General features: G+C 45.7%; 1 protein-coding gene across 1 annotated transcript in view; it reads right to left on the bottom strand.

The window, feature by feature from the left end:
• Positions 1 to 13,170, bottom strand: part of LOC109898941 (heparan sulfate glucosamine 3-O-sulfotransferase 6-like) — a 34,282-nt gene extending 21,112 nt beyond the window's left edge. Inside the window, exon 1 of the mRNA XM_031835286.1 lies at positions 12,320 to 13,170. Coding sequence (XP_031691146.1) covers positions 12,320 to 12,828 — 509 coding nt within the window. The 5' untranslated portion in view covers positions 12,829 to 13,170. The remainder of the gene's footprint in view (positions 1 to 12,319) is intronic.
• Positions 13,171 to 15,955: the final 2,785 nt, after the last annotated feature.

The raw sequence follows: 15,955 nt of genomic DNA, 5'->3' as shown, positions 1-15,955 counted from the left end.
CCAACCTGTCTCCCTCTCCCTGCCACTCTTCTTTCCCCACCAACCTGTCTCCTCTCCCTGCCACTCTTCTTTCCCCACCAACCTGTCTCCCTCTCCCTGCCACTCTTCTTCCCCCACCAACCCGTCTCCCTCTCCCTGCCACTCTTCTTTCCCCACCAACCTGTCTCCCTCTCCCTTGCCACTCTTTTTCCCCACCAACCTGTCTCACTCTCCCTGACACTCTTCTTCTCCCCACCAACCTGTCTCCCTCTCCCTGCCCCTCTTCTTTCCCCACCAACCTGTCTCCCTCTCCCTGCCACTCTTCTTTCCCCACCAACCTGTCTCCCTCTCCCTGCCACTCTTCTTTCCCCCCAACCTGTCTCCTTCTCCCTGCTTCTCTTCTTTCCCCACCAACCTGTCTCCCTCTCCCTGCCACTCTTCTCTCCCCACCAACCTGACTCCTTCTCCCTGACACTCTTCTATCCCCACCAACCTGTCTCCCTCTCCCTGCCACTCTTCTATCCCCACAACCTGTCTCCCTCTCCCTGCCACTCTTCTATCCCCACCAACCTGTCTCCCTCTCCCTGCCACTCTTCTTTCCCCACCATCCTGTCTCCCTCTCCCTGCCACTCTTCTTTCCCCACCAACCTGTCTCCCTCTCCCTCTCCCTGCCACTCTTCTTTCCCCACCAACCTGTCTCCCATTCCCTGCCACTCTTCTTTCCTCACCAACCTGTCTCCATCTCCCTGCCACTCTTCTATCCCCACCAACCTGTCTCCCTCTCCCTGCCACTCTTCTATCCCCACCAACCTGTCTCCCTCTCCCTGCCACTCTTCTTTCCCCACCAACCTGTCTCCCTCTCCCTGCCACTCTTCTTTCCCCCACCAACCTGTCTCCCTGCCACTCTTCTTTCCTCGCCAACCTGTCTCCCTCTCCCTGCCACTCTTCTTTCCCCACCAACCTGTCTCCCTCTACCTGCCACTCTTCTTTCCCCACCAACCTGTCTCCCTCTCCCTGCCACTCTTCTTTCCCCACCAACCTGTCTCCCTCTCCCTCTCCCTGCCACTCTTCTTTCCCCACCAACCTGTCTCCCTCTCCCTGTCACTCTTCTTTCCCCACCAACCTGTCTCCCTCTCCCTGTCACTCTTCTTTCCCCACCAACCTGTCTCCCTCTCCCTGCCACTCTTCTTTCCCCACCAACCTGTCTCCCTCTCCCTGCCACTCTTCTTTCCCCACCAACCTGTCTCCCTCTCCCTGCCACTCTTCTCTCCCCACCAACCTGTTCTCCCTCTCCCTGCCACTCTTCTCTCCCCACCAACCTGTCTCCCTCTCCCTGCCACTCTTCTTTCCCCACCAACCTGTCTCCCTCTCCCTGCCACTCTTCTTTCCCCACCAACCTGTCTCCCTCTCCCTGCCACTCTTCTTTCCCCACCAACCTGTCTCCTTCTCCCTGCCTCTCTTCTTTCCCCACCAACCTGTCTCCCTCTCCCTGCCACTCTTCTCTCCCCACCAACCTGTTCTCCCTCTCCCTGACACTCTTCTATCCCCACCAACTTGTCTCCCTCTCCCTGCCACTCTTCTTTCCCCACCAACCTGTCTCCCTCTCCCTGCCACTCTTCTTTCCCACCAACCTGTCTCCCTCTCCCTCTCCCAGCCACTCTTCTATCCCCACCAACCTGTCTCCCTCTCCCAGCCACTCTTCTATCCCCACCAACCTGTCTCCCTCTCCCTGCCACTCTTCTTTCCCCACCAACCTGTCTCCCTCTCCCTGCCACTCTTCTTTCCCCACCAACCTGTCTCCCTCTCCCTGCCACTCTTCTTTCCCCACCAACCTGTCTCCCTCTCCCTGCCACTCTTCTTTCCCCACCAACCTGTCTCCCTCTCCCTGCCACTCTTCTTTCCCCACCAACCTGTCTCCCTGCCACTCTTCTTTCCTCGCCAACCTGTCTCCCTCTCCCTGCCACTCTTCTTTCCCCACCAACCTGTCTCCCTCCCTCTGTCTCCCTCCCTCTGTCTGCCCCTCTTTGACTGCCCCCCTCTGACTCCCCCCCTCTGTCTCCCTCCCTCTGTCTCCCTCCCTCTGTCTCCCTCCCTCTGTCTCCCTCCCTCTGTCTGCCCCCCTTTGACTGCCCCCCTCTGTCTTATCGAATGGGAAAATCAGCCTGTGTGTTCCACTGTGTTACTGCGTGGCCCACAGTGGGTTAGCTGTTGGCTGTAAGGATTTATCCGTGGGTGACCAGTGGCCGGGGGCCCCCACCCTGAGATGAACCGATGAACAGACAAGAGGAGGAGGAAGAGAGAGATGGACAGATTACTGGAGGGTCACTTCCTTCCTCCCTCAGCCTGATCCCAGTGATGTAATTGATAACACTGTAAAACGAGCCTCTAGTACAGGGGTTCTCAAGTACTATTTGAGAAGGTCCGGTCACACAAATTTCCTAGGTGGCAAATGTCCGAATGGATATTGTTATTTTTCGGCGTAATAACAAACCCCCACCTCGCAACCCATGCGACCCCAAACTGTTCACACCTCTCTTGTTGGCAGAGAGAACATTTTGCAGTTTTAAAGCAAATTTCCTGCAATTTTACAAATTTTGCATGAGGCAGAGAATTGTTTGCTGTTTTAAAGCTCATTCCCTGCAATTCTACAAAATTGTGTGTTCAGATGATACCAGGGGTCGAAACCCCACCGAGTTCCCCCCCCAAAGGTGTTTTACCTTGTTCTGGGTCCGCATCTGGACGGCTGTCCACCAGTTGACTATGGGGGCTCTAGTAACTTCATTAGGTTAAATTGTTCTGAGGGTTTCAGTATGAAATCATGCACTGCACTGTAGTTATTCTTACTAACAACTACCTTTATGAAAAAGCAGAAACCCCAGTATCAGAAATGCACTCCAGCCTTGTTACATTATTGTGAAATCTGAAGGGCTTCTTATGATGCTATAAGTTGTCTTTTTGACAACTTTATAAAAGCAGCCTCTTCCCTTTTGAACCAAAGTTAAACAATATCGTCTTATACTTCACATAATGCTAAAGTGTTCTCTCCTCAGGGTCTGCTACTGTGCTAAAACGCCCACATGTTTCCATTAATTAGCTAGCTTTTCCAAATGAATAAAACTTACAAGTACACCTCAGAACTCTCTAATGGACTCAATATGGGCTCCAACCATTGGCCATCTGGCATCTACCCAACTCTAGACCAATGAGAAGACTCAATACTGAACTACAGTGAAAAACCACTTCCTAAACTGTTAAAATGCCCCACTCCTTGTGGTTGTCGGCCCATCCTTGACTTGTTTTAATTGAGGAATGGGGATTATTGCCGGCAGAACACAGGGACTGCAGGGACTGCAGTGTGTGTCATAAGGGGACCGATCCACACCCAGTAAGTGGTGTGTGTGTGTGTGTGTGTATGTGTGTATGTGTATGTGTGTGTGTGTGTGTGTGTGTGTGTGTGTGTGTGTGTGTGTGTGTGTGTGTGTGTGTGTGTGTGTGTGTGTGTGTGTGTGAGAGAGAGAGAGAGCATGTCTCTAAAATACACAGTACAACAGAGAGAGAGAGAGAGCATGTCTCTAAAATACACAGTACAACAGAGAGAGAGAGAGAGCATGTCTCCAAAATACACAGTACAACAGAGAGAGAGAGAGCATGTCTCTAAAATACACAGTACAACAGAGAGGAGAGAGAGAGCATGTCTCTAAAATACACAGTACAACAGAGAGAGAGAGAGCATGTCTCTAAAATTACACAGTACAACAGAGAGAGAGAGAGAGCATGTCTCTAAAATACACAGTACAACAGAGAGAGAGAGAGAGAGAGCATGTCTCTAAAATACACAGTACAACAGAGAGAGAGAGAGAGCATGTCTCTAAAATACACAGTACAACAGAGAGAGAGAGAGGAGCATGTCTCTAAATACACAGTACAACAGAGAGAGAGAGAGCATGTCTCTAAAATACACAGTACAACAGAGAGAGAGAGAGCATGTCTCTAAAATACACAGTACAACAGAGAGAGAGAGAGAGCATGTCTCTAAAATACACAGTACAACAGAGAGAGAGAGCATGTCTCTAAAAATACACAGTACAACAGAGAGAGAGAGAGCATGTCTCTAAAATACACAGTACAACAGAGAGAGAGAGAGAGAGCATGTCTCTAAAATACACAGTACAACAGAGAGAGAGAGAGCATGTCTCTAAAATACACAGTACAACAGAGAGAGAGAGAGCATGTCTCTAAAATACACAGTACAACAGAGAGAGAGAGAGAGCATGTCTCTAAAATACACAGTACAACAGAGAGAGAGAGAGCATGTCTCTAAAATACACAGTACAACAGAGAGAGAGAGAGCATGTCTCTAAAATACACAGTACAACAGAGAGAGAGAGAGAGAGCATGTCTCTAAAATACACAGTACAACAGAGAGAGAGAGAGCATGTCTCTAAAATACACAGTACAACAGAGAGAGAGAGAGCATGTCTCTAAAATACACAGTACAACAGAGAGGAGAGAGAGCATGTCTCTAAAATACACAGTACAACAGAGAGAGAGAGAGAGCATGTCTCTAAAATACACAGTACAACAGAGAGAGAGAGAGAGCATGTCTCTAAAATATACAGTACAACAGAGAGAGAGAGAGAGCATGTCTCTAAAATACACAGTACAACAGAGAGAGAGAGAGCATGTCTCTAAAATACACAGTACAACAGAGAGAGAGAGAGAGCATGTCTCTAAAATACACAGTACAACAGAGAGAGAGAGAGAGAGAGAGCATGTCTCTAAAATACACAGTACAACAGAGAGAGAGAGAGCATGTCTCTAAAATACACAGTACAACAGAGAGAGAGAGAGAGCATGTCTCTAAAATACACAGTACAACAGAGAGAGAGAGAGAGCATGTCTCTAAAATACACAGTACAACAGAGAGAGAAAGAGCAATTTGTAAGAGAGCAAGTCTTTTTTTCTTCTGATTTCTCATTGTGAACTTCCCAGATAATGTTCACATTCCGCAGACAATTTCTTCCAGAGATCTCCTCCAGGCAGAGTTCTCCTTTTAATCAGGCACATTTCCTCACAATTAAACATAACCACCGCACCAGTAACCAATTCCTGTTACGATATTAAAGACAACCCATAACATTTTTCCTAAGAAGGTTTAAAAGAAAAAAAGGTGTGTTCTCACATTCTCTCCACCTCACCCTTCCTCCCTTCTTATATATGTAATATATCTATGCAAATTAGCAGATGCTTTTATCCAAAGGGACTTACAGTCATGTGTGCATACATTTTACATTTGGGTGGTCCCAGGAATCAAATCCACTACCCTGGTGTTACAAGCACTATGCTCTACCAACTGAGCTACAAACCATTACTCTCTCTTACCCAGCCAGCCAGCCAGCCAGCCAGTCATTAAACAGAGATGGTTTAATGGCTGAGACAGCAAACACACACTAAGCTGTCAATGATCCAGTAGCCTCTCTAGACAGAAGATGGTAGGCTGGGTATTGGGGGTAGAAGTCAACTTAAAGCGTCCTAGGTAAAATGGTGCACAAGAGAGCTCCTGGCTGAATTATATTCCAATAACTATCGAATAGCCTACACAACTCTCTGCCCTTGTTGAGGTACTAAGGCAAATAAGCAGACTCTAAAAGGGAATGGGCCCTGGTTAAGATAAGGTTAGGCAATTTGAAGTGTAGGCAGGGATTCATTCCTTGTGTAACTAAACAGAGTAACTCCGGTGTTGGTGCAAAAACAAACTGTCCTTGTCAATATTCACACTTCTATCCTACAGTTGCTACAACCACTACTACAATCTCTGATAACTCGAATTTCATTAGTCCACTATTCGATAATCACAGCCTTGCAGAAAACAAGACATTTCTGTTTATCAGTGTTGACTGGGTGTGTATTGTGATTACAGAGAGGTGTAGTGCCATGTGAGGTTGTTATAGCTGTGCCATCCATCTTGCTGTGACAGGGACATGAGAGGAGGAGGTCGGGAGGGACGGAGTGGGGAATCATTTTTTCCACTCCACCAAACATGAACCCTGATCAATCACCGTAACCTGGGAGTCATGTTAGAGACCTGCAGGCTGAGAGGAATCCAGCCTACTGGAGAAATACTGTCACAGTTCTGTTGCTCCATCTGCTTCAAATGTATTTGTTATGAGGGGAGAGAAGGTAGAAAATGGTCGTTATTGTGGCAGTGAAAATATCTGGATTAGTTTTACATTGTTATAGTAAAAGAGCATCAGAGTAGTCTACATCTGCTAGTTCAAACATAACTAGCATACCTTTTTGTCACACTGAGTTTAGAAATTCAACAGTAATGTTCCGAGCTACAGTATGTGTGAATGCAGCACTGGTAAACAGTATAGGGAACCCAGTTTTTACTTTAACACTTCTATTAATTGACGATCTGTTAGTTAAATAGTCCTGTTCAGATGTAATTAGGTTAGGCATCTGGCTATCGAAGACATTGATTCGTAATAGTCAGTCCCTTGTTCTGTCACACTATAGGGTTGGAAAGGAAGTCCAATTACATTTCCATCTGTCCAATTCTAAATACTCATCTAGTTATCATTTTCACATCTCTTATACTTTCCAGTTATTTCATTAACTATCATCTGATTGGATAGTGCATGCCATACTGAAGGTGAAAGGTCGGCCAATTATGAGCTGTCAAAATATTGATGACTGAGTTGGACGATGGGTTTTTCTCAAGATTGAAAATCCATACCTGTCCCCAAACCAATTTATCAAGTCATGTTCGATTATTCAGTTACATTTTCCCCATTTCATTTTGCATATTGATATCAATCTTGAAGGAATTCCTTTGGTTGCTTGAAAGCATGCCATGCATATATTCTAGATCTTTCCTTGATCGTACGCCGCCATAGCCTGAGATAAATCTTATTTCTGAAAAGTTAAGGAGGCAGCATTTATGATTGTCAATGGTCACAGCAGAGAATGTTTCTCATTGCTCTCATTCTGCATAATGACACAAAGACAAGACGACCAGTGGACATTCAAACAAAGGTCTCCTTTGTTCAGTCCGATTCTATACATTTGATTATTTCAAAGACAATCATTTCCATGCTTCCTACTTGGAACCATGAAAGGCCCTTCCAAAAACGTTTTGTTGGGTCAAAGAACACTCTCTCTGTCTCTAACACTCCATTTCCAAACCTTCGACATATGCCTCCGAATTCCACAGTGGAATCCCTTGTGATTGGTAAAAAAAGACTTGCAGGAAATAAGAGCCGCTCATTCCAGTCTGGATACTGTGACCAGTGCTACACTGAATTATGAAAGAAAATATACTTCTGAAGAACCCTGTCCCCCCAATCACCACACGTTTCACAGACTGAACTAGAATTTCACTGCAGCATAAATACATTCTAGGTGTAACCATGTGTGCAGGGTATAAATGTTGCTGGTTGACGGGCCAACAACACCTTGTCAACAAGATTAAATATTCAGCGGTTAATGAACCTCCCCTGCAGTGCCCTGATAAAGGTGCCAGGAGCTGAATCAATAGGAAACCCTATTTAACTGATCAATATGGGAAATTACATTTATATCTATTGGCTATTTATGGTGTAATGAAAAGTTGTGGATAGGTTTAATGGTGGATGGCAGAGGAGAATGGGGAGAGGGAGATAGACACGGGACTGGATCTCATCGGGTAAAGCTTAGGCTACATGCACATATGCAATGGAAACACACACACACAGTCACACACAGAAAGAGTAGAAAGAGCTAAACCCTTGAAACATGTTCTCTCCCACAGAGCCACATTACCATTTCCAAATGCATCGAGTGTTTTTTCCCACATATAAACATTTCTTCTAAAACAATTTGCCAAACGCTTCCTTTTAACATGTGTTTTATTTGGTTACCAACTGAAGACAGAGGACAGTGTTCAATTCCAAACACAAAGCAGTGTAATAATACTTTGAAGTTAAGAGCTCTGTCAAAGTATAACATGTTTAAGTGACACTTTCCAGTCCAGTCTAAATGCATTCTTAAATGGTGCCTGGAGTGAATCCAGTCCAGATATGAATGGATAGGTTTCACTTTATGTCAATGTGAATAGCAACATTTTATAAAGTTGCCCTTACGCCACAGAGGTACTCTATAACTGCTTTGGTAACCAGAATGTTATTCCTCAGTTGCACACATAAAACAATGATTGAATTGCCTTCAAATGACAGGGGACAGATTCGGTTTCATATCAGTTACTAGTATAGTACCGTGTAGATACATAAATCATTACACAAGACATTATAATACCCTATGTAATACCCTGGTCAAAATCAAAGACCCCATCAATGATGATACAACGCCTTTCACACACAGGAGAGAAGAGTGGAAGGAGTGAGAGAAGAGGGGAGGGAGTGAGAGACGAGAGGATGGAGTGAGAGAAGAGAGGATGGAGTGAGAGAAGAGAGGAGGGAGTGAGAGAAGAGGGGAGGGAGTGAGAAAGAGAGGAGGGAGTGAGAGAAGAGAGGATGGAGTAAGAGAAGAGAGGATGGAGTGAGAGAAGAGAGGAGGGAGTGAGAGAAGAGGGGAGGGAGTGAGAGAAGAGAGGAGGGAGTGAGAGACGAGAGGATGGAGTGAGAGAAGAGAGGAGGGAGTGAGAGAAGAGGGAGTGAGAAAGAGAGGAGGGAGTGAGAGAAGAGAGGATGGAGTAAGAGAAGAGAGGATGGAGTGAGAGAAGAGAGGATGAGAGAGAGAAGAGAGGAGGGAGTGAGAGAAGAGGGGAGGGAGTGAGAGAAGAGAGGAGGGAGTGAGAGATGAGAGGATGGAGTGAGAGAAGAGAGGATGGAGTGAGAGAAGAGAGGAGGGAGTGAGAGAAGAGGGGAGGGAGTGAGAAAGAGAGGAGGGAGTGAGGGAAGAGAGGATGGAGTGAGAGAAGAGAGGAGGGAGTGAGAGAAGAGAGGATGGAGTGAGAGAAGAGAGGATGGAGTGAGAGAAGAGAGGAGGGAGTGAGAGAAGAGGGGAGGGAGTGAGAGAAGAGAGGAGGGAGTAAGAGAAGAGAGGATGGAGTGAGAGAAGAGAGGATGAGTGAGAGAAGAGAGGAGGGAGTGAGAGAAGAGGGGAGGGAGTGAGAGAAGATGGGAGGGAGTGAGAGAAGAGAGGATGGAGTGAGAGAAGAGAGGAGGGAGTGAGAGAAGAGGGGAGGGAGTGAGAGAAGAGAGGATGAGTGAGAGAAGAGAGGAGGGAGTGAGAGAAGAGGGGAGGGAGTGAAAGAAGATGGGAGGGAGTGAGAGAAGAGAGGATGGAGTGAGAGAAGAGAGTAGGGAGTGAGAGAAGACAGGAGGGAGTGAGAGATCAGAGGATGAATGAGAGAACAGAGGATGAGTGAGAGAAGAGGGGAGGGAGTGAGAGAACAGAGGATGAGTGAGAGAACAGATGATGAGTGAGAGAAGAGGGGAGGGAGTGAGAGAAGAGAAGAGAGGAGGGAGTGAGAGAACAGAGGATGAGTGAGATAAGAGGGAGAGAAGAGGGGAGGGAGTGAGAGAAGAGTGGAGGGAGTCAGAGAAGAGAGGATAGAGTGACAGAAGAGAGGTGGGAGTGAGAGAAGAGAGGATGGAGTGAGAGAAGAGAGGATGGAGTGAGAGAAGAGAGGATGGAGTGAGAGAAGAGAGGTGGGAGTGAGAGAAGAGAGGAGGGAGTGAGAGAAGAGAGGATAGAGTGAGAGAAGAGAGGAGGGAGTGAGAGAAGAGGGGAGGGAGTGAAAGAAGATGGGAGGGAGTGAGAGAAGAGAGGATGGAGTGAGAGAAGAGAGTAGGGAGTGAGAGAAGACAGGAGGGAGTGAGAGATCAGAGGATGAATGAGAGAACAGAGGATGAGTGAGAGAAGAGGGGAGGGAGTGAGAGAACAGAGGATGAGTGAGAGAACAGATGATGAGTGAGAGAAGAGAAGAGAGGATGGAGTGAGAGAAGAGAGGATGGAGTGAGAGAAGAGAGGATGGAGTGAGAGAAGAGAGGTGGGAGTGAGAGAAGAGAGGAGGGAGTGAGAGAAGAGAGGATAGAGTGAGAGAAGAGAGGTGGGAGTGAGAGAAGAGAGGATGGAGTGAGAGAAGAGAGGATGGAGGTCAGAGAAAAGTGGAGGGAGTGAGAGAAGAGAGGATAGAGTGAGAGAAGAGAGGAGGGAGGTGAGAGAAGAGCAAAGTGAATGGAGTGAAAGAAGAGACGATGGAGGTCAGAGAAAAGTGGAGAGAGTGAGAGAAGAGAGGATAGAGTGAGAGAAGAGAGGAGGGAGGTGAGAGAAGAGAAGAGGGTGGTGAGATTAAAAATATATATGTATTTAACTAGGCATGTCAGTTAAGAACAAATTGTTATTTACAATGACGGCCTGCAACGGGCCAAACCCGGACGACGCTGGGCCAATTGTGCACCGCCCTAGGGGACTCCCAATCACAGCCGGTTGTGATACAGCCTGGATTCGAACCAGTCACCTGTAGTGACGCCTCTAGCACTGAGATGCAGTGCCCGAGTGACGCAGAGCTTAGGGAGAAGGGAGGCGGGAGTGAGAGAAGAGCGGAAGGAGATGAGAGGAAGAGCAGAGGGAGCAGGTGATGATGAGAGACTGGCTGATTGGGGTGCTTTGACACCATTTTCATTACTCCAGCACAGCGCTACACACTTCTCCTTAGATAAGAACCAATAAAAAAATCACAATAAAAAGGATCAGCTTCCATCCCCCAATCCGAACCTAAAACATTAGAGAAAAAGACCCAACACTGACTTTAGATCAAAGCCTTGGCTTTGGGCAACTTTACCCTACGCTGACTGGCTGGTACTCCATAATGTGATGTTGAACCGTGACAGGGTCCGAATCTCCATGTCCCTGAGTTGTCCGAGCTAATGCTCGAGCTGTCATTACATCAGGCCAATCCACACAGTGCTGACAAGACCTGTCGTCAGATTAGGAAACACTAAAACCATTTCATCACACATTTATGAGAAAGAAGAGAGACTAGAGAGCTGCCGTGCAGCTGCAACAAAGCACTGGGACGGTGTTAAAAGGTCACTGGTCTCTCAACACCATCAAAGGCCTGTAACTGTTGTAGTGCCATACTGTAGGCTCAACTGCCTGGCCTCACAAATGAAATTATAGGACAGTGAAAGACAGTACATTCAGGTAACTTGCAGAAGATTACAGGCTACGTTGTCAACAATTGGAAAGAGTACATTTACATTTGAGTAATTCTTATCCAGAGCAATTAGGGTTAAGCGCCATGCTCAAGGACACAGAAACAGATGTTTTTTTTCTTCACCTAGTTGGCTCTGGGATTCAAACCAGCAACCTTTTGGTTTCTAGTCTAATGCTCTTAACCACTAGGCTAACTGCCATACATCATTAGAGACATTTTTCTGTGTGATTTAAATTTCTTTAGTAAAAAAAAAATCGGCATATGCTTGGAGAGTTTAGAGAGTTGTGATGGGAGAGATCTTCATCCCTCCATTGCTGCTATTGACGTTTATACCCAACATCTGCAATATGAATTAACAAACTGTATTGATTTCTCCCTCTCATTGGCTCTGTGTCAAATCTCTATGTGCTCACCTGCCCAACTAGGTGATATGGGTGACAGTGAGGGGTCCCCGGGGGGACACACAGGGACAGACACTTAGAACCGCAGCACATCACATCAAAAAACAGCATTTTTTTGGCAGGGGACTGAATGCACTGTCACACCAAGGGGCTCTCAGAGAGGATCCTTATTGGCATTGGGCGATATTAATGAGGTGACACTGTAGGAAGTGACGAGTAGGTGGAGGAGGATAGGAGCCTGCTCAGGAGAGGTGATCGATGACAAACACTAGTTACCAAAATAAATGTAAATAAATGCATTTTTTTATGTATGGTATAAATTGTATGGTTTTAAATAAATGGTTTTTGTTTGGAATATATTTCAAGGTGAAAAATCTGAGTCTTCTGTGTAATTCTATTACCATGGAATTTCCCATGTAGGCCACACCTGATATATAGTAAATCCACATATGTGTTTCTGAGTCTGTTGTCTTTTGGTGCCTGTGATGACAGGCAGTTTCACACAATATTTGATACTTTGTCATTGTGAGATGAATTACTTTATTTGAAGAACAAAAATGTATTTACCAAGCAAGCCCCTATGTCACAGTGATTGTAATACTATGATTTTACCTGGGTAGCAGGCAATCCGTATTGAATAATCCAAACGAAACATTAGGCTATTTATGATAGAAAATCATATCTCTTTCCATCTTTTGGCCATGTTCACGTTGATGTTTTCAGTGCTCCTGTAAAGAAAACCATTACAGTGAAATTCAAAACAGCACTGGCTCACCTGTACCATTCCAGTCCTTTATCATAGAACCTGTCGAAGAAGTGGGGTTCGGCGCCCACTGCTCTGACATCCGGGTGAATGCGCAGAAACTCCAGTAGTGCGCGCGTGCCTCCTTTCTTTACTCCGATGATGATTGCTTGAGGAAACGTTTTACTCCCGAAGTTATTGGCTGTAGAGATATTCTTCTCAGGTCGCAGTTCGTTATCATTGCCCTGCAAGAGTGTGTCAACACTGTCAACGCCGGGGAGCTCGCGAACAAACGAGCCGGGAGAACTGTTCTTGTGCGCGTCGGACAGTTGGTGAGGTGAATACTCCAGTCCTTCCTTTTGCAGGATTTTGTTGATAAAAGTCTGTTGGTCGTATACAGTTATAGGTAGGGAGTCGCAGTACCCAGTGAAACAATAAAATAAGTACGTGAAAATGATGATCATGGCAAAGAAGACGGAAAGTTTGGACTGTGCCTTCAGGTGTCCAAAGTTGAACCCAGCTTTCCATTTGTTACATCCCATGAGGCGCTATACTGAGCTGGAGGGTAACACGCAGGAAACATGCCTTTTAAATTCAATGCGCTTTAAAATCAAGATTAGGCTTAGTCTTTCTTTATAATGTTACCCATAAAAACATAGTTCATGGTGAAGTCGTGCCATTACGCACTTAAAAAATGCATTAATATTTCCAAAAATAACAATGTCAAAGTCCTTTTTGTTTGACCATCCACTTCATAACTGTAGTCTAGAGAAAATATTTTGAACAGTGTCAATGTCAACTGGTCCAAAGTCCACAGTGCTATGAGAAGCGGTTGAGTGTATGTCCACTCTGTCCCATCTCACTCTCTGCTCCTCTCCCTTGGCAAAGAAGCGCTCACGCGAAGCCCTTTGGCCCCCATCAGCAGCCTGCAGACACACCCCTTTCATTCTGGGTGTGAAGCCACGCCCTGTTGGTTAAATTCCCGCCCCTTACGTTTACAGACTCTAAAATAACGCTAATAACTAGCAAACTGAGACCAATCACTAATAATCATGTGATTCAATAGCACTGATTTATATTTTAGATGATATATTTTTTTAAATTGCTATGTAATTCAAGAATATATAGTTATATTCCAAGAGATAACAGTTTTGTTTAGAAATATGTTGATATGTCATTTACATATAAAAACGAGCATGAAAATCTCTAGATATGTTTATGTGAAGTGTTGTTTAAAGCCCTCTAATGTTTAGGGCTTACTGTGGTCACTGTGTCTGTGTGGGGTAAGCGTTACCCCCTGTCCCCATGCAGGGCTGTAAAAGGGGCCCTACCCTGTGGAACCACCTGTCAGTCTGCTATCCCTCCTGGGCCACACACCCTATGGAGCCAGCCTGCACAGCCATGGCACACACATTTAACCTCTCCTCTCCCTGCTATAACAGGGCCAGACAGGTGTGGTCAGTGTTCAGCTAGAAGCCTGTGTGTGATCAGCAGTATGCTGTATAAACGGACCCTCTCCCTCTTCAAGAGACTATGGTGAAAATGCAGACAGACCACCATTCAATTTTTCTCATGTCAACTTTCTCACATCGGCAGCCTAACGTCGGAGCTGCAGCTAGACTACAAGATGCTGATGATCGTAGTCAGAAATGTACCTGTGGTGTTACATATCAAATTAAATCAAATCAAATCAAATATATTTGTCACATACACATGGGTAGCAGATGTTAATGCGAGTGTAGCGAAATGTTTGTGCTTCTAGTTCCGACAATGTAGTGATAACCAACGAGTAATGTAACCTAACAATTCCAAAACGACTACCTTATACACACAAGTGTAAAGGGATAAAGAATATGTACATAAAGATATGAATGAGTGATGGTACAGAACGGCATAGGCAATATGTAGATGGTATCGAGTACAGTATATACATATGAGATGAGTAATGTAGGGTATGTAAACATTATATTAAGTAGCATTGTTTAAAGTGACTAGTGATATATTTGACATCAATTCCCATCAATTCCCATTATTAAAGTGGCTGGAGTTGAGTCAGTGTGTTGGCAGCAGCCACTCAATGTTAGTGGTGGCTGTTTAACAGTCTGATGGCCTTGAGATAGAAGCTGTTTTTCAGTCTCTCGGTCCCTGCTTTGATGCACCTGTACTGACCTCGCCTTCTGGACGATAGCGGGGTGAACAGGCAGTGGCTCGGGTGGTTGTTGTCCTTGATGATCTTTATGGCCTTCCTGTGACATCGGGTGGTGTAGGTGTCCTGGAGGGCAGGTAGTTTGCCCCCGGTGATGCGTTGTGCATCACCAGGTAGAATGCAATAACTATTGGAGGAAAACTAAATGCTAAAACCCAACCCAGCTGCTGCTGATAAAAGCAACAAGGAAATAAAGGAGTAAAGAGTGGAATAAAGCTGAAACTGGATCTGTCTCCTACAATAGGGACTTGTAGTCAAAGGGCTAGGGTTTCCTCTGTAACCTGAGAAAGACTGGAGAGGGGACCAGTAAAGCTGACATTACAGCAGATATTACCATGCATTATGTTACAGTCAGTTGGCTAAAAGATCAATAGAATGTTCCACGATAACAAAATAGAGATAAAAAAATCTGAACAATCTGAATGGTTGCAGCTGATACACACACTCACTCACACACATGCACACACGCACACACACACTCACACACACACATGCACACACACACTCACACACACTCACACACACACATGCACACACACACTCACACACACTCACGCACACACACACACACACGCACACACACACACACACACGCACACTCACACACTCACGCACACACACACACACACACACTCACACACACACATTACACACACACGCACACTCACACGCACACACACACTCACACACACACATTACACACACGCGCACACTCACGCACGCATGCACACATGCACACGCACGCACACACACACACACACACACACACACACACAAACACACACACACACACACAGTTAATGGAATTCTCTCTTGATGGTTGGTAAACTTAGAAAAATAAAGGTAGTCACGCACACTCTAATACTAATTTCAGAACAGAACAGCAATTCATGGCACGTTTGTTTAAGGCCACTGCTGTAGCAATCTTCTTTTTTTCTCAGCTTCTCCTTGTTCCACCTGAGCCTGTCATTGTTCAATCTGAGCCTGTCCTTGTTCAACCTGAGCCTGTCCTTGTTAAATCTGAGCATGTCCTTGTTCAATCTGAGCCTGCCCTTGTTCAATCTGAGCCTGTCCTTGTTCAATCTGAGCCCGTCCTTGTTCAATCTGAGCCTGTCCTTGTTCATCCTGAGCTTGTCATTGTTTAATCTGAGCCTGTCCTTGTTCATCCTAAGCCTGTCATTGTTTAATCTGAGCCTGTCCTTGTTCAACCTGACCCTGTCCTTGTTCAATCTGAGCATGTCCTTGTTCAACTTGAGCCTGTCCTTGTTCAACCTGCGCCTGTCCTTGTTCAATCTGAGCCTGCCCTTGTTCAACCTGAGCCTGTCCTTGTTCAATCTGTCACAATGTGACAATGTGTTGTGTGACAAAACTGCACATTTTAGAGTGGCTTTTTATTGTCCCCAGCACAAGATGCACCTGTGTAATAATCATGCTGTTTCATCAGCTTCTTGATATGCCACACC

This window comes from Oncorhynchus kisutch, linkage group LG11 (assembly GCF_002021735.2).
Source record: "Oncorhynchus kisutch isolate 150728-3 linkage group LG11, Okis_V2, whole genome shotgun sequence".
Classification (NCBI taxonomy): Eukaryota; Metazoa; Chordata; class Actinopteri; order Salmoniformes; family Salmonidae; genus Oncorhynchus; species Oncorhynchus kisutch.
This window is presented reverse-complemented; position numbering and strand designations above follow the sequence as displayed.